This window comes from Haliotis cracherodii, unplaced genomic scaffold (assembly GCF_022045235.1).
Source record: "Haliotis cracherodii isolate W230 unplaced genomic scaffold, xgHalCrac1.p SCAF_42, whole genome shotgun sequence".
Taxonomy (NCBI): Eukaryota; Metazoa; Mollusca; class Gastropoda; order Lepetellida; family Haliotidae; genus Haliotis; species Haliotis cracherodii.
Window position 1 is genome coordinate 79,665 of NW_027266300.1, and position 16,379 is coordinate 96,043.

At 42.9% G+C, this 16,379-nt stretch overlaps 1 protein-coding gene across 7 annotated transcripts in view; it reads right to left on the reverse strand.

Annotated features, from left to right (window-relative positions):
• Nucleotides 1-347: 347 nt before the first annotated feature.
• LOC139441612 (protein sprint-like) overlaps nt 348-16,379 on the reverse strand; it is a 94,152-nt gene continuing 78,120 nt past the window's right edge. For all 7 annotated transcript variants that reach the window (XM_071222418.1, XM_071222419.1, XM_071222416.1 and 4 more), the window contains 13 exons: nt 16,099-16,235; nt 13,788-15,894; nt 10,216-10,382; nt 9,804-9,893; nt 9,532-9,647; nt 9,019-9,094; nt 8,766-8,897; nt 6,902-6,950; nt 6,567-6,766; nt 4,836-4,959; nt 3,613-3,687; nt 2,759-2,893; nt 348-1,925 (listed from right to left, as the gene is read on the reverse strand). In XM_071222418.1, the coding sequence (XP_071078519.1) occupies nt 1,906-1,925; nt 2,759-2,893; nt 3,613-3,687; nt 4,836-4,959; nt 6,567-6,766; nt 6,902-6,950; nt 8,766-8,897; nt 9,019-9,094; nt 9,532-9,647; nt 9,804-9,893; nt 10,216-10,382; nt 13,788-15,894; nt 16,099-16,235 (3,428 nt within the window). In that variant the 3' untranslated portion in view covers nt 348-1,905. The remainder of the gene's footprint in view (nt 1,926-2,758; nt 2,894-3,612; nt 3,688-4,835; nt 4,960-6,566; nt 6,767-6,901; nt 6,951-8,765; nt 8,898-9,018; nt 9,095-9,531; nt 9,648-9,803; nt 9,894-10,215; nt 10,383-13,787; nt 15,895-16,098; nt 16,236-16,379) is intronic.

Below are 16,379 nucleotides of genomic sequence, written 5' to 3' on the forward strand. Positions count from 1 at the left end.
AACAGTCAGCCTATTATACACGTAGAAGTCGGCCTAAACTTTCAGTGTTGCTGTCACGTCACTATTCTAGATCCCAGGTGAAGGAAACATCATTTCCAAGTAATAGTTTCATGTTTTCCGAGGAGGCATGAAAATTAGCCAATTGGAATTCTCAAAGCGCATTTAATTGGACATTCATACAAAATTTCAGCTCAAGAGGAATTAGTTACAGTGAAGATGTCACATCAGTGAAGATGACCCTTCAGTTAAGGAAAATGACCTATGTGTTTGGGGTCAGAACACAAAGCAACCCGAAAGATTTAGTCAAATACTTTATTTCGAAGCTTAATTCATTCATATATGAGCGAAACAGCTTGAAAATATATATACGCAATATCATATATTATGAATAAGTTGGACAAAGAATGAAGTAATAATATTATGGCACAGAGGGTGGCAACCATCAGTGATACAACTTTGTAGCTCGCAGTAGCCAGGTCTGCAGAGTAAAAAGTACATAAAGTTGTTGATTCAATATCAGGTCGAACTTACAGAATCTTAACTAATGGCTACTAAGGGTCACATTTGGTAATGCCAATTTCATTTAAACTATTATTTTGACGATTGTTTAACCATCACTATTGTTCATCCAGTCAAAACAAACAAATATAAAGTCAATATGTGACATAAGTTTGATTAAATATATTTGATTAAACCTTCACAAGCATCATAGTTTTTAAGGGTCACAATTTGGTAATGCCGATTTCATACTATTATTTTGACGATTGTTTAACCATCACTATTATTCATCCAGTCAAAACAAACAAATTCAAAGTCAATATGTAACATAATTTTGATTAAATATATTTCATTTAAAATTCACACAAAAAATATATCACTCTTCTGGGTCACAACCATACACAACTCAGGTGCACAATGTAAACAATGTATGTAAACAATGTCACACACTCACTACACAATGTACATAATCACTACACAATGTCACACACTCACTGTACACAATGTCACACACTGTATACAATGTACACGATCACTGTACTCAATGCACATCATCATGGTACAAAGTCACTGTATATGTCACTCACCATGTATTCAATATGTTACACATATGTATCTACATATATACAAATATATATATATATATATGACAACAACTGGTCGTACACAGAACAGACAACAGAGTACAGCGTTGCCAAGCACCAGACACTGTATTATGTCACCATCAACGCTGGTCATGATTTTCTCATAAAACAGTTGCCATGGGAATATGTCAGCAAAAACAAACAATACTTTGTCTGCCATGGAAGAAAAATCTAAGGTATTGCACAGGATGCCTTGTCACAGTTGCATCATTCTGACAGAGTTACCTCCTCTGGCAATAACACATCAGGCACTTCAAGTCTCTGTTGCACGCACGCACACACGCACGCACGCACGCACGCACGCGACAATCTTACTCATTGCCTGATACATCATCCACCAACTGCATGACGCCTGTCTGGGCATTTTTGTTAAATTCATGAGCATCAGAATGGTGCTGAAAAACCAAGAAACATTCTGTGAATCTTGAATTCAAACCCATATTTCTAGGTTTCTGACAAACCTAAAAGTCACAAGGAGAGAGGTCAGGGGTGTGTTGATTGCTGTATAGTCCACTTGGAGCCGGTTAGTGTTCACAGAGTTACCTCCCTTCCAATGAAGCTTCACTGAGATCTGTCAATACTTTTTTTCTGGAGAGATCATTTGTGTTAAAAAAGTTGATAAACTCTTTGGATGTCTTGTCACTGGAAAATGTTTGACTGGTTTCCATGGTAACCCATGTTGGCATAGTTGAGGAAAATTAAAGATAACTGTAGCACCATAAATTCCTGGCAAGATTTTCAGCCTCGGGTGTAGTAGAGCTTGTTAAACCTTGTCCTGCATCACTGAAACACACAGTAAACACACGGTGAACACATGGTGCTACACAAACAGCACTGCAATGGATGTCTAGGCCTGAAGTGATATAGGTGCAGAAGCAGTTCATTGAAATTCATACATGATAAATGATTAACTTTGTTCCTTGTATTAGTTCTGAATCTAAGTTGTCTTTTGAGATTAAACTAAACCATCTTCCCAAGGCAAGGGAGTTCACTGACTGTAAAAGCCCAGTGTCCACCCTTGCCGAACTAGGCTGGAATTTCTGGGATCGATTGCAGCATTGACCAGTGGCTATTACAAGTTATGTTCCTCCTATTGACCAATCAGATTTCACCTCTAATATCACTTGCATTTGCTTCAACTAAAATGGCATCGCCCAGGGAAGATGATCTGATGGATAAACAAGATCTATATCGTAATATAACACGTCTTACTTTGCAAAGTTCATCAAATCATGTGAGCATCTTGATTAAAAACATGAAAAGATTTTGAAAATATCTATTGACGCAAAGCAGTCGGTACAAACTTGTTTTGCAAATCGACTGAAATCTGCACAGCAGTTTACGAAGTTGGTTGTTGATTTCGTTACCCGATTTTGAGTGGACCATGCACTCCATAATTGCAGCCTTGTTCGGCAAGGGTGGAAAATGGACTTTTATAGTTAGTTAACTTCCTTGCCTCTAGAGAGATACTCAACATGATACCATGTAATTATTTGGTGTGATAAATCAATGCGCCCGAGGTAATTCTAAGCTATCCAAGCTGAACCTGTCTTATTGATTCCCCAACTTAAGGCATGTTTCAGAGGAGGAAGTCTTCTGTAGCAAGACGTACGTACATGCAGGTTTTTTCAGATTTCGTGGCCAGGCAATGTTGGCTTCCACTCTCTTGTAGGCGAAGACAGCTTCCTGTGTCGAGGCGAGGTATTCTCCCTTTATCATCTGCGGGCAGAGGTTGTCTGCCAGGTGGCGCTCTGCAACACAAGATGGGCATGTGAAGCAGGTGTGTTTATTACAAAAATACATAAATCAAATGACAAGGGGAGAGCTGTGCTGACATACTTGCATTCCAATAAGATTCCAGATACAGGGTCCACAGAAACATGAACCCTTGACCTTTGCACCTATCCCAGATGGTCAGCAAGGGAAACAACACAGTCTCCCACCTTCATTGTTCTACTTTCTTAGTACAGTGCAACAATTTCAATAACTTCTTTTTCTCACCAAGCTGGTATAGGTGAGGTGAGGTGAGGTGAGGTGAGGTGAATAGGGTTTAGTGATACGTCCAAGATTATTGCCCTTAAAAAGCAATGCGCGTGTGTGTGAGTGCGTGCATGCGTGCGTGCGTGCGTGCGTGCGTGCGTCTGCTTGTACTTGTCCGGACTGATGCCGATTTTATAGTGCTAGCCCACTGAGATTCCATGTCGCAGCTTAACATGAATACCCCACTTAGACACAGTATACTGACTCCGAGTCGACCAGTCCTTGTTATAGCCCCTTAATGCCGAGAGCCTGACAGGGTAACAACAAGTACAATCTTTTAACATATTTTGGTATGGCGCAGCAGGGGACCAAACCCGGACCGTCTGCTCTCCAGGCAGACGCTCTCCCACTGGACCACGGAGGCGGTCCCAACCGGGTGTGGAATCTGGACAACAGTACATGATGCTAGGCTCTCGAAGGCTGCACCTACCGTCTCCATCCACCAGCAGGTACAGGCCGTAGTCCTGAGGATTGGTGACCTTGAACTTGTGTGCGATCAGAGCACCTGCACAACACAAATGAAGTTAAAAATCAGAAGTCGTAAAGAAATCTCATAACATAAAATAGAAACTATTGGATCAAGATTCTTATATCATATATTATATGCCATAATATATGATTATATATGATAATATGACACACACACACACGACAGTGTAATCACTATCCCCCTGCCATGGGGTACATCAGAAGTGACATAACATGGATCAAGGGCCGTAGCTCAGTAAACAAATCATTTCGGGGACCAGTGTTTGAACTTATTCTTGACAAGTATCTCTTAGATAAGCATGGAAACTTTCGAGTAACTTTCTAGTTTCTGTAAAAACTTGTCCACATTGCACACAGTAAGCACATTGTTGAAGTGCATGGAGCAAGGGCCATAACTCCCTTACAAAAGAGTCATCAGAAGATGACAAATCCCCCCTAGCCCCTACAAATTTTGAAAGAACAAATAATCTGATTGTTACATAAAGTCCAACTTCATGAGAGAATCTCTAATCTAATCTGTCTGTCTCTCTGTCCTCTTACAAGAGTAGTTATCGAACTATCAAAACTATACCATGGAATTGGGATTCTGAACTTTGTACATGTCTATGTCGTGTACACACAGCTATGAAGAGAGTCAAACTTGTTGCCATGAACACAGAAAAAATATACATTCTAAAAATCCCTAAATAACAAAAGGTACCAGTTGACAACATGGTGTTTGCAGTTTCAAGAAAGAGTACCTATTAGTTTTTTAGAGAGAGAGAGAGAGAGAGAGAGAGAGAGAGAGAGAGAGAATAAATGAGGGGACCAATTTTCGAACTTAGTCTTGACAAGTATCTCTTAGATAAGCTTGCAAACTATTGTCATTTAATTTCAGTAGTTGCTGTGAAAACTTGTCCACAATTTCAAACAGTATGCACTAAAGTTGTAAAGCATTTACTCTGTAAAACATGAAAGTACGACATCAATTTTCGAACTCATTTGAGATCGTGACCAGTAACATCAGTGCGTAAAATTGTATTTGTCCACATTGAGAACTGGATGGAAGGATGGAAGAACTCTGTTCCTTTGTGGCAGGGGATATATTTTAACATCAGTTCCCTTCCCCATGGTAACTTTTAGAGCAATCAAGGGGAGACAACCCTAGGTGAGGCAGACACTCACAGACATCCTTGGTGCTCATACTAGGCCTGATGGGAAGTGTCTTCCACACGATGCTGTCCCGCAACTCGTCGGGGATCGCAATCTTGAGAAAACCCTGCATGTCGCTGATGCTCGGAAGACGACCCTGGGAAACAAAGAAGGACAAAATTAATAAAGAAAAACTAAAGCATTATTAACTGTTTCTGCAGTATTCATGACTGTTCAAATTAAAATATTTATTACAATATTGTATTCCTATCTAAAAAAATCCTTCACACTGCTTTTTTATAGGATGAGAGAGGAAAGAGCATAATCTGCCCCATTATGAAAGGAGGTAAAAAGGACAAGCCAGGTAATTACACTACAGGGCAATATCTCTCACTTAAACTTCATGGAAGGTGTTGACTTCCAGTCTAGACAGACGCCTCCATTCCTGGTGTCACAGTCACAAGTGAAACACAAGCAGGTTTCAGACCAGGATACTCCACCACAGACCAAATATTTACTCTTCGAGCAACTGTACAAAAATACATTTCAAAGACCAAGTGTAGATTTTACTGCATCTTTATTGACTTTTCGAAGGCTTTTGACAGCTTGAACCACAACATTCTTTTAAAAAGCTTAAACCCAGTGGGAATATAGGGAGCTTTCTAGGATTACTGGCATCAATGTCCTCAAAGGATTGTCCTTCTGATGATTTCACCTGTATGTCGGCACCTGTATGTCGGCACCTGTATGTCGGCACCAGTCAGGGATGTGTTCTGAGACCCAAACTTTCTATCTTTCTAAATGAACTCACAGTGATGTTGGAAAAAATGGTGGTCAATGCAAATTTCTTAGTAGTGAGATACCACATCTGTTTGCATTATTATACTCAGATGACGTATCGTCTGTTGCGGACAGTGTTTACAGCTACAGAAGAAAATGTTCTTGAAAATTTATGTGTTTCCACTGGAATGAAAGTAAATCTAAACAAAACTGAAATTATTGTGTTTTGACGAAGTGGAACACTTAAATTTTTCGAAAAATGAGAAAAAAATTGAAGTTGTGAATGTTTATAAATATTTAAGTACACCTCCAGTAGTCTTACAGCTGAAGCAAACAACTCAATCAGATTCATCAACTACTGTCAAAAGAAACATGGATACCTATCATTAAGATGCCCTTAAAGTATTTGACAGTGTTGTTGTTTTGAGCTATGTTACGGAGCTAAAGTTTAAAAATGTCCAAATATCATTCTCTAAGAATATACCTACTACATGTAGTAGAGTACTTGAGTGTGGCAGACTCCCTCTGTCTGTCTGTCTGTCTGTCTGTCTGTCTGACTATCTGTCTGTCTGTCTGTCTGACAAGGGCAGTAAGATACTGGTGCAGGCTACTTCCTCCTGACCCGCACGGATCACCTCGTCAAGCCTACTTCATACTAACATCACTTGATGAGGTGGGAAGAGGGACATGGGCTACATCAGTTAACCATTTTGTTCAGCTTGGTCTGGTTACAAAATGAAATCAGCAATGTCACATTATTCTTAAATAGCTGACCAGGTGCGATGTCAAGCAATCAGCCAATAGCTGACCAGGTGCGATGTCAAGCAATCAGCCAATAGCTGACCTGGTGCGATGTCAAGCAATCAGCCAATAGCTGACCTGGTACGATGTCAAGCAATCAGCCAATAGCTGATCTGGTACGATGTCAAGCAATCAGCCAATAGCTGACCTGGTACGATACCAATCAATCAACCATTTGCTCACCAAGTGATGTGCTGCGTGGGTCTCCTGTGTGTCCTGGAAGTTCTTGAGGACGAGGACGGCGCTGCTGAGAGTGGTCAGGTAGTATCCCCCCTCCCCTGTCAGCAGGGAGGGGTGCAACAAACCCCACATGAACTCCGCCTCAATCTCCGCGGACACCAACCCACAGTGCACCATGACGTAAATCAACATTGGCAGGAAGTCTGGAAGATAGGATGGGAAGTTATAATTGGACTATCACATGTCAAGCTTTGAAACAGATGTGAATCTAACACCCATTAAAAGGTTTACAAAACTCCACAAATTTCTTGAGATTTCCTTTTTTTGTGAGGACATACCGTCGGCGCCCATCGACTGCTGCGTCACGGATGGCTGCTTCTGCCGCACCTGGAACAAGGTGAAGGTAAAGGTCAGGGACAGGGTCACAGCGTGTATACCTCGGACTAAACTGACGGATCAGACTGCATCAATGTTCCATCACCCGAGGGTGAATGTGAGAGTGGGAGTTGGGTTTAATGCTACCTCGAGCAATATGAGTTAAGTGATGCAGGTATATGGTGGATGTGGCAAACACCAATATACTCACACTCACACACCGGTATACTCACACACTGGTATACTCACACACTGGTATACTCACACACCGGTATACTAACACACCAGTAAACTCACACACTGATATACTCACACACTGGTATACTCACACACCGGTATACTCACACACTGGTATACTCACACACCGGTATACTAACATACCAGTACACTCACACACCGGTATACTAACACACCAGTACACTCACACACTGATATACTCACACACTGGTATACTCACACACTGGTATACTCACACACCGGTATACTAACATACCAGTACACTCACACACCGGTATACTAACATACCAGTACACTCACACACCGGTATACTAACACACCAGTATACTCACAAACTGGTAGACTGACACACTGGTATACTAACACACCAGTATACTCGCACACTGGTATACTCACACACTGGTATACTAACACACTGGTATACTAACACACCGGTATACTCACACACCGGTAGACTGACACACTGGTATACTAACACACTGGTATACTAACACACCGGTATACTCACACACTGGTATACTCACACACCGGTATACTCACACACCGGTATACTCACACACTGGTATACTCACACACCGGTATACTCACACACTGGTATACTCACACACTGGTAGACTGACACACTGGTAGACTGACACACTGGTAGACTGACACACCGGTATACTCACACACTGGTATACTCACACACTGGTATACTCACACACCGGTATACTAACACAGCAGTATACTAACACACTGGTATACTAACACACCGGTATACTAACACACTGGTATACTCTAACACTGGTATACTCGCAGACTGGTATACTCTAACACTGGTATACTAACACACCAGTATACTCGCACACTGGTATACTAACACACTGGTATACTCGAACACTGGTATACTCGAACACTGGTATACTAACACACCAGTATACTAACACACTGGTATACTCACACACCGGTATACTAACACACTGGTAAACTCACACACTTGAATACTCACACATTGGTATACTAACACACCGGTATACTCACACGCTGGTATACTCACAGATTGGTATACTAACACACTGGTATACTCACACACTGGTATACTAAAACACCAGTATACTCACACACTGGTATACTCGAACACTGGTATACTCACACACCAGTATACTAACACACTGGTAAACTAACACACCAGTATACTAACACACCGGTATACTCACACTGGTATACTCGAACACTGGTATACTAACACACTGGTATACTCACACACACACACACCGGTATACTAACACACTGGTATACTAACACACCGGTATACTCGAACACTGGTATACTCACACACCGGTATACTAACACACTGGTAAACTAACACACCAGTATACTAACACACCGGTATACTCACACCGGTATACTCGAACACTGGTATACTCACACTCACACACCGGTATACTAACACACCGGTATACTATCACACCAGTATACTAAAACACCAGTATACTCACACACTGGTATACTAAAACACCAGTATACTAACACACCAGTATACTCACACACTGGTATACTAACACACCAGTATACTCACACACTGGTATTCTCACACACTGGTATACTCACACACTGGTATATGGTGGATGTGGCAAACAGCAGGTTCTCCAGCTTCTTCAGTGGAGAATACGCCTTCTGCATCTTGTCCAGGTGATGCTTGATTAGCTCCATGTCGGCCGGCTTCGGGGGCTTGATGCAAGCCTGAAGGGACACGGGATACATCAATACAACAGAATTCATATTGCATCTATGCAAGTGAACAGAGAGAATATTGTATTTTTACAACCTGAACATGTTACATACTGGGTCAAAGCGCCCATACCTTGATGCCAATCTCCTCCGGTGTCTTAGAACGGGCGTACATGATATTCCTTGTCATCAACTTGAGGCTTCCGGACCTGACAACAGAAGGTAGGGATCATGAAACACACATCATCCGCCGACCATTTGTCCCACACAGGCAGGCAGGGACTAGTATAAAAGTATCTAGGATAAAACACGACACCGAGGATTTTGTTGAAAATGTAAAACGGAGCACTTTGAGCACTTTGATTAAAATCATGAAAAGATTTGCAAAACATCTGTCGACGCCCAGTTGTCAGTAACACATGCTTTGCAAATACTTCAGTCGACCAAAATCTGCACATTAAAATCCAAGTTGTTTAGGAACCAGATGTCTAGATCGTTATGCGATTTTGATTGGACTATGCATAAACTTGTTAGTCTAGCCAAAATGTAACTCCATAATGCCAGGTCAGTTTGGCAAGGGTGGAAACTGGACTTTTATAGTCAGTAAACTCCCTTGCCTTGGTAAGATGGTACACCATGTGTTTACCTGTTGTGTTCCTGGACGAACAGCTTATAGATGTGATGTTTGACTGGCCGGAGCACACATACGTGGAGGGCACCCTCAATGATCGCATCGATGTTCAGGAACTCGTTGGCCCCAAGCTGGAGACAACAAAGTACTTATGAGTTTCAAGTTCAGTCCTTGGAGAATAGAGACAATGAAGGAGTTGAGTAAGAGAGCAAGTTTTCTTAACGTAGCCGACACTGCAGTATCCCACCAAGTCTGGACTAGGCAAACCCTGAGTGTGTCCAACTCACCCTGGTTCTCTCCCTCTCGATGAGCCCCTCCAGCTCCCCCTCCCCATGCTTCACCAGGTAGTTCTTGATCCCCGTCATGAACTGCCGAACCTGCAACACAGCCCTCCCCATCAACATCCATGTTTCTGACAGGATAACATGCATGCAAGTCCTCATATTTTCACATACATCTTAATTAAAAGTACAAAAGATAGGAGAGCTAGAATGTGTGACGGCAGAAGTAAAGTGTGCATTCATACCTCCATTGTTCAAGAGTGAGTGAGTTGGGTTAAATTTGTACACTGTTTCAGTTCTATCATGACACAGTAGTTCTCTGACCAGTGTGATATGGGGTTTTAACTCACATTGCGCATGACGTGTAGTGGGTGACACAGTAATTCTCGAACCAGTGTGATATGGGGTTTTAACTCACATTGCGCATGACGTGGTGTGGGTTGCGTTCCTGACTTTCAAGCGTACACTGGATGAAGTTCTCGATGGTGCTGCCAAACGTTGTGTTGTGATCGATGGAGAGCCGGAAGATGTATTCACGGATCTTGCCACCAGGGTTGTTGCTGTTAGAGTGGGATGAAGACCGAGCTGCAGCAGAACAGGTTACCATGGTTACAGAGAAAGACAAAAAATATTTATATAGTTTTCGGACAGCCATGTTTATTGCGATTATTTGCACCATGTGTGTGGGTGTGGCGTCACACAGACATTGTAAACACCCATATGATGGCTTGGTTTGGAGATAAAGTTGTCTTTTATACGTGAGTGAGATGGTTTACAGTTGTTCTTGTGATGAGCAAGGAAACTACGAATGTTCCTTAAGTGTCTGAAAACCCATAACATGGAGATATCTAAAAATCCTGAATGGCAAAAGCCCCAGTTCAACATAAATGTCTGATGTGTATACCGGGTTTCTTGAAGAAATATTGAACGGGTCAAGAGTTACAGGAGAACTGATTGATGGACGAAAAGGATGGACCCAATTTCTATATCCCCTACAAAAGTTTTCTATTTTCTCTTGTTTTTCTCGCAACATGGGTGTGAACATTAAGATTTCAGAAGAAGAAAGAGAAGTAACTATGTTCACCATGCTCCTTAGCGCTCAGGGGGAGATTCACCTCCCTCTGCAGGAGTACAACACCTAGCCCTACAGCGTGTACAGCGTGTACAGCGTGTACAGTGTATACAGCGCATACAGTGTGTACAGCGTGTACAGCGCGTACAGTGGATACAGCGCATACAGTGTGTACAGCGCGTACAGTGGATACAGCGCGTACAGTGTGTACAGTGTATACAGCGCATACAGTGTATACAGCGTGTACAGCGCGTACAGTGTATACAGCGCGTACAGTGTATACAGCGCATACAGTGTATACAGCGCGTACAGTGTGTACAGCGCATACAGTGTGTACAGTGTATACAGCGCATACAGTGTATACAGCGTGTACAGTGTGTACAGCGCGTACAGTGTGTACAGCGCATACAGTGTGTACAGCGCATACAGTGTGTACAGCACGTACAGTGTATACAGCGCATACAGTGTATACAGTGTGTACAGCGTGTACAGTGAGTACAGCGCATACAGCATGTACAGTGTGTACAGCGCGTACAGTGTGTACAGCGTGTAGAGTGTAGAGTGTGTACAGCGTGTACAGTGTGTACAGCGCATACAGTGTGTACAGCGCGTACAGTGTGTACAGCGCGTACAGTGTGTACAGCGCATACAGTGTGTACAGCGCATACAGTGTATACATCGCGTACAGTGTGTACAGCACGTACAGCGTGTACAGTGTATACATCGCGTACAGCGTGTACAGTGTGTACAACGTGTACAGCGCGTACAGTGTGTACAGCGCGTACAGTGTGTACAGTGTGGGTATATTATTAAGGAAGAAAGTTTATGGACGGCAACTACTTTAAGACGAGGAACACAATGTTTCAGAGCTGAATATTTAGCCCACACAATTACAGTCAAGTCCCGCTAATCCGTTTGTTGGTTGCATATGATTATATGTATGTCGGATAAACGAAATTAAGTAGTATCAATGTTTGTGATCGAAAATCAGACAACTACACAACAGGTAACGACACAAACACGTAATAAAAAATGAAATATTCATATGTTATATCATATTGTTAGCGGAATATGTTTTCTAATCATGCAACCTCTAAAGCTTAGCACAAAACAACTGTTTTGGACTGTATGACTTATTCAAAATACTTTTAAAAGGATTGTCTGGAATGGAACACACCAGTTTGAAACTGGTACACAAAGCTTAAGACAGCTGCTTTTCTTAGTGGCTAATGTTGACTTCCTGTTTCATTGATCGGTCATAGTTCGCAAAAGGCTGTTCTGATGTGATCTGTAAAGGGATGTCCTTGGTGATAGCGAGAACTTGTATCTGATTTTAATGAGATTGAGGTAATCTAAGCATGTGATTAATCCTGTTTCCTTCATTTAAAGCATGAATTGTTATTGTTGTAATATGCAGCTACCAGCTGACTCATCTCGCATCAAAACATGGGCTGTATACTTCCGGGCAGATGACAACGGAGTACGCTGATCACCGTGTTGGATTAACAAGACTGATAATTCGTTGCAAATGAGGTTTGTAGGGGTGCGAGACTATTGGATTAACAGGTCTAAATAGCACTGATTTAGTGGGTTCCCATCATTAGTGTCGGATAAAGCCGATTGTCAGATTAATGAGTGTTGGATTAACAAGACGTGACTGTAAATCAAAGCTAGCTCTATTTGTCAATTGATGTTACCGGTGCTATCACCTCTCAGTGATAATTTCTCCCTGCCTCCCTTCTGCCTGCAGCTCATTATCAGTGATAATAAAACTAGAAAATCATTGCTAATCACCTATCAGCACGACTTAACTGTTAACTGTTAGCTTCCCTTGTTACATTTCCACCTTTTGTTACCTTGAACTTTTGTTGTCCTTACATGTAGGTATATATGCTCTGTGCTTGACAGCATTCATTCACCTGATGAAGGCCGGAGTAAGCACACACTCAGAAACATTCAGTTCCTCAAAATAAAGAAGTTGACAATAAACTCTCTTAAATGTGTATCACTTATAAATGCCATTCAAAGATTATTATCACAAAGAAGGTCATTAATATCTCTGTCCCTTTAACTATGTTTAGAATAAATAAGTGTGGACCGAACAATGCAGTGACTGATATCCTGAGTCTCAACTGATGTCCGGGTACACAAAATAAGCAAACAATTGGCAGAACAAACTTGATGTCAAAGAAAACGAGTTCTACACTTCTACACAAACTTCCACAAACAAACGAGAAACAGCTTGTGAGTTATGCACCCTCCTTTCAACTAAGTTATAATTTTTTTTATAAAAAATAATTCCTGAACTGCTTGATGCAAGGTGACTGGCAGATGGAGCAAGATATTCACCACCAGTTTTCCCATCATTCTAAATAACTGTGTAAAGAAAGTACTGCAACAGGGACAGCACACACTGCAGCTGAAGGGGTCGTTGTTGGACGGGTACTACAGACATGTACCCAAGGTACGTTTCAGTAAACACAAATGTACATGAGCCAAAATCAGAATACAGAACAGTATGTGGTATTCAAAACGGCGGACAAGTCCATATTCCTGAATCAGAAACCGAAACCAGTTCATGTTGTAGTTCCGGTCTGCTTGATACATGCTGGGTGGTGCTGTGCATCGCAGAATCTAAGAGTACTGGACGTATGTCACTGTGTATGTTTGTGTTGTATATTGCATGCAGGAATGCATCTCATACAACAGTAGGACAGTTGAGGGAAATCTTCCTGTGTCAGTTAATTGTACTGCATAATGCAGCATGGACATATGCTTGTGTACCGTTCTGTATTCTGATTTTGGCTAAGGAATATTTCTGTGTACAGAACCACACCTGGGGTACATGTCTGCAGTCAATGTGCCGACGCCTACGCCGACACCGACACAAACAATCTCAGTAGAGTGAGGATACTTACAAACAATTGGTCGTAATCTATCCCGGAGATCAGAACTAATGACTTCACTCAGATTGTCTGCAATCACTTCGTCATCATCTGAAGGATCAAGCATTATCCCCCCTTGTGTGTCGTCAAGGGCAACATTCACATGAGCACTTTGTAATGAATCTGTTGTGTAGGTAACTGGTGTCTGATGTGCTGATACACTTCCGTTAATCCGAGACCGAGCTCCTTGGAGCATCTCCATCGCACTGTCTGTGTTGGAACCCACACTTGGCACATCAGACACGTGGCCAATACTGTCTCGCAAATTCTGATTGGTGGATACTGTTACTTTATTCTTTGCACACCGAGTATTCTCTTGCCAACGCTGCACACGCTCTTCGGCATTCATGGCAGGTTGCAGAGCACCATTCCGTGAATGCAAGATGTTTTCCAGTGGGGAGTTATCCCAGGGTTTACAGAATACTGTGCCTGCTGTACTTTCTGTCACAGATGCAGGGGCGTAGGCGTGGCGGAGGTTGTCATACTCGGACACACACTTTACTTTGCGGACGGTGAGGGGTCGGAGTGGGCGGACGTTGAACTCTGGGTGAGCACATGAGATCATGTCCTGTACGGTCGACGATTCAGAGAAACACGAAGTACGGTTGTTTAACTCTGTGGACATCTGCTTCTTGTACACAGGGAATTTGTTAAGTGGTGGACTTTCCACTTTCCCAGAAGCAGTTTCCAAGTCTTCCAGAGTGAAGAGAGCATCATCGATTCCGCTTGCACCTCGCGGTCGATGCTCGTTAGACTCGGGGGTTGAGACAGCACTTTTATTATTGTCTGGTGTACGAAACTTCAACATATCAGTTTTTAACCTGGCAAACCTCTCCTTTAAACTCCTCTGTCTTGTCACCTTGTGGGTCTCCTGACGCTCGGTCTTCATACTCTGACTGCGACCAACGGCACGTCTGCTACTCCTGGTCTCAGCGACCTTGACCTCTTGGACTTGTTGGCGACCGAAACTGAAGACAAAACTGCTGGAATCTGATATCATGTCACTTGTAGGGACATTCCGAGGTGAAAGGATGGTCTCCAGCTGAGGCTGCTGGGAAACCTTTGGAGGGGGGTGGGCCGTGGGAATCCTTAACAGATCCGGCCCATCCTTAGGACTGTACGATGGCGCCGAGCGGCGCCTAATCCGGACACTCACTGGGCGCCCACAGTCCAAGTTGACAGCATCTGCTGGTTCAGCATAAATGGGTGAATGTGCCAGCGTTGATAGCGATGATGTGGATGAAGATTTAATCCGAGACAGATTTGGCAAAGGAGGCGGTTTAGTTTTTGGTGCTGAGCTAGAATTGGGGGATTCTTTTCTGGCCACACCCGGCCGTGGGTCCCCTGGTACCACCCACATCTGCTGCTGATACTTTTGGATGTGGGACATTGCATATGTATCAACCACATTCCGGCCACTGTGCATACTCTGACTGACCCTCACGTCACATGACACATGCGTGGACTCACGAGACTGGTGGGAAGAACTCATGGCTATTGCCTTGTGGACATTGTTCTTTGGCAGTGATCCTCCGTTGGAGGAGAGAGTTGATATCCCCGACTCATTATGAGTGGGACTGATGTCGTTGTGCACACGTTGGATGTCCTGGCCGTGCTCCTCCTGGGTCTGGGTCCACATATTGCACTTCATATTGTTCTTCACACTGTCACTCTCACACACAGAATTTTTCCAGATGTCCTCGTAATCGCTCATCTTGTCTTCCAGACTGCTGCGGAAGTAGCTGGTCTCGGGGATGTGGAGGAGGTCGAGGGACGTTGTGAAGTACAGACTTGATTTGCCCTTGTCAGAGGCTCGAGGATGAGTGTGTGACTTCAGGTCGACCTGTTCCCTGTAACCATGCAGGTGGTGGGAGACCTCACTCTCGTCTCCTGATGGCGGGGCAGGTACTCGGTCTGGAGGAGGGCAGCACCCCACGTCTGTCTCCACTGTCACCCGGCTACTGCTTTCCTCCATCATGGCTGGTACGGGTGGCGCCTCCTCTGCAATGCGGGCATGTTTCCGGTCGATCATGAACTTGGAGAAGTCGCCCAGGGATGCAGATGGTGCTGCATTCTTCACCTTCAACAAAAGCAAATAAAATCCAAATAGATAAAAAAAATAAATAAAAAAAAATAAATCAAATCAATTTAATTAGATGACTTCAAAATTAAAATTTTGGAAAGAAAAGACAAGGGTAGACAAGACTAGACTAAACGAGACAATGAAAGAAAATGCAAAGAAAAGCAAGGAAAAGATAGCATCAATAAAGTCGGGGTGGCCCACCTTGGCAGGCAACTCTGGCGGGAAGCTGGACGTGGGTCGTGTGATGTTGATGGGCTCACTGCAAGACTTGTGTAAGACCGGGGTCCCAGCCAAGCTGTCGGAACTGTTGTGTCGGGAAATACGAGACTGCCAGAAATCTGGTAAAATAGTAAACATGTCAACTTAGTCTCAACAAAATCAAAGATGAGACTGGACATTTAACTGTCTTATTCTTTTCTCCTCTGATAATTTGAAATTGAATACTTGTTTTAATCTTGAAACAAAAACCCTCATTCTTTAGC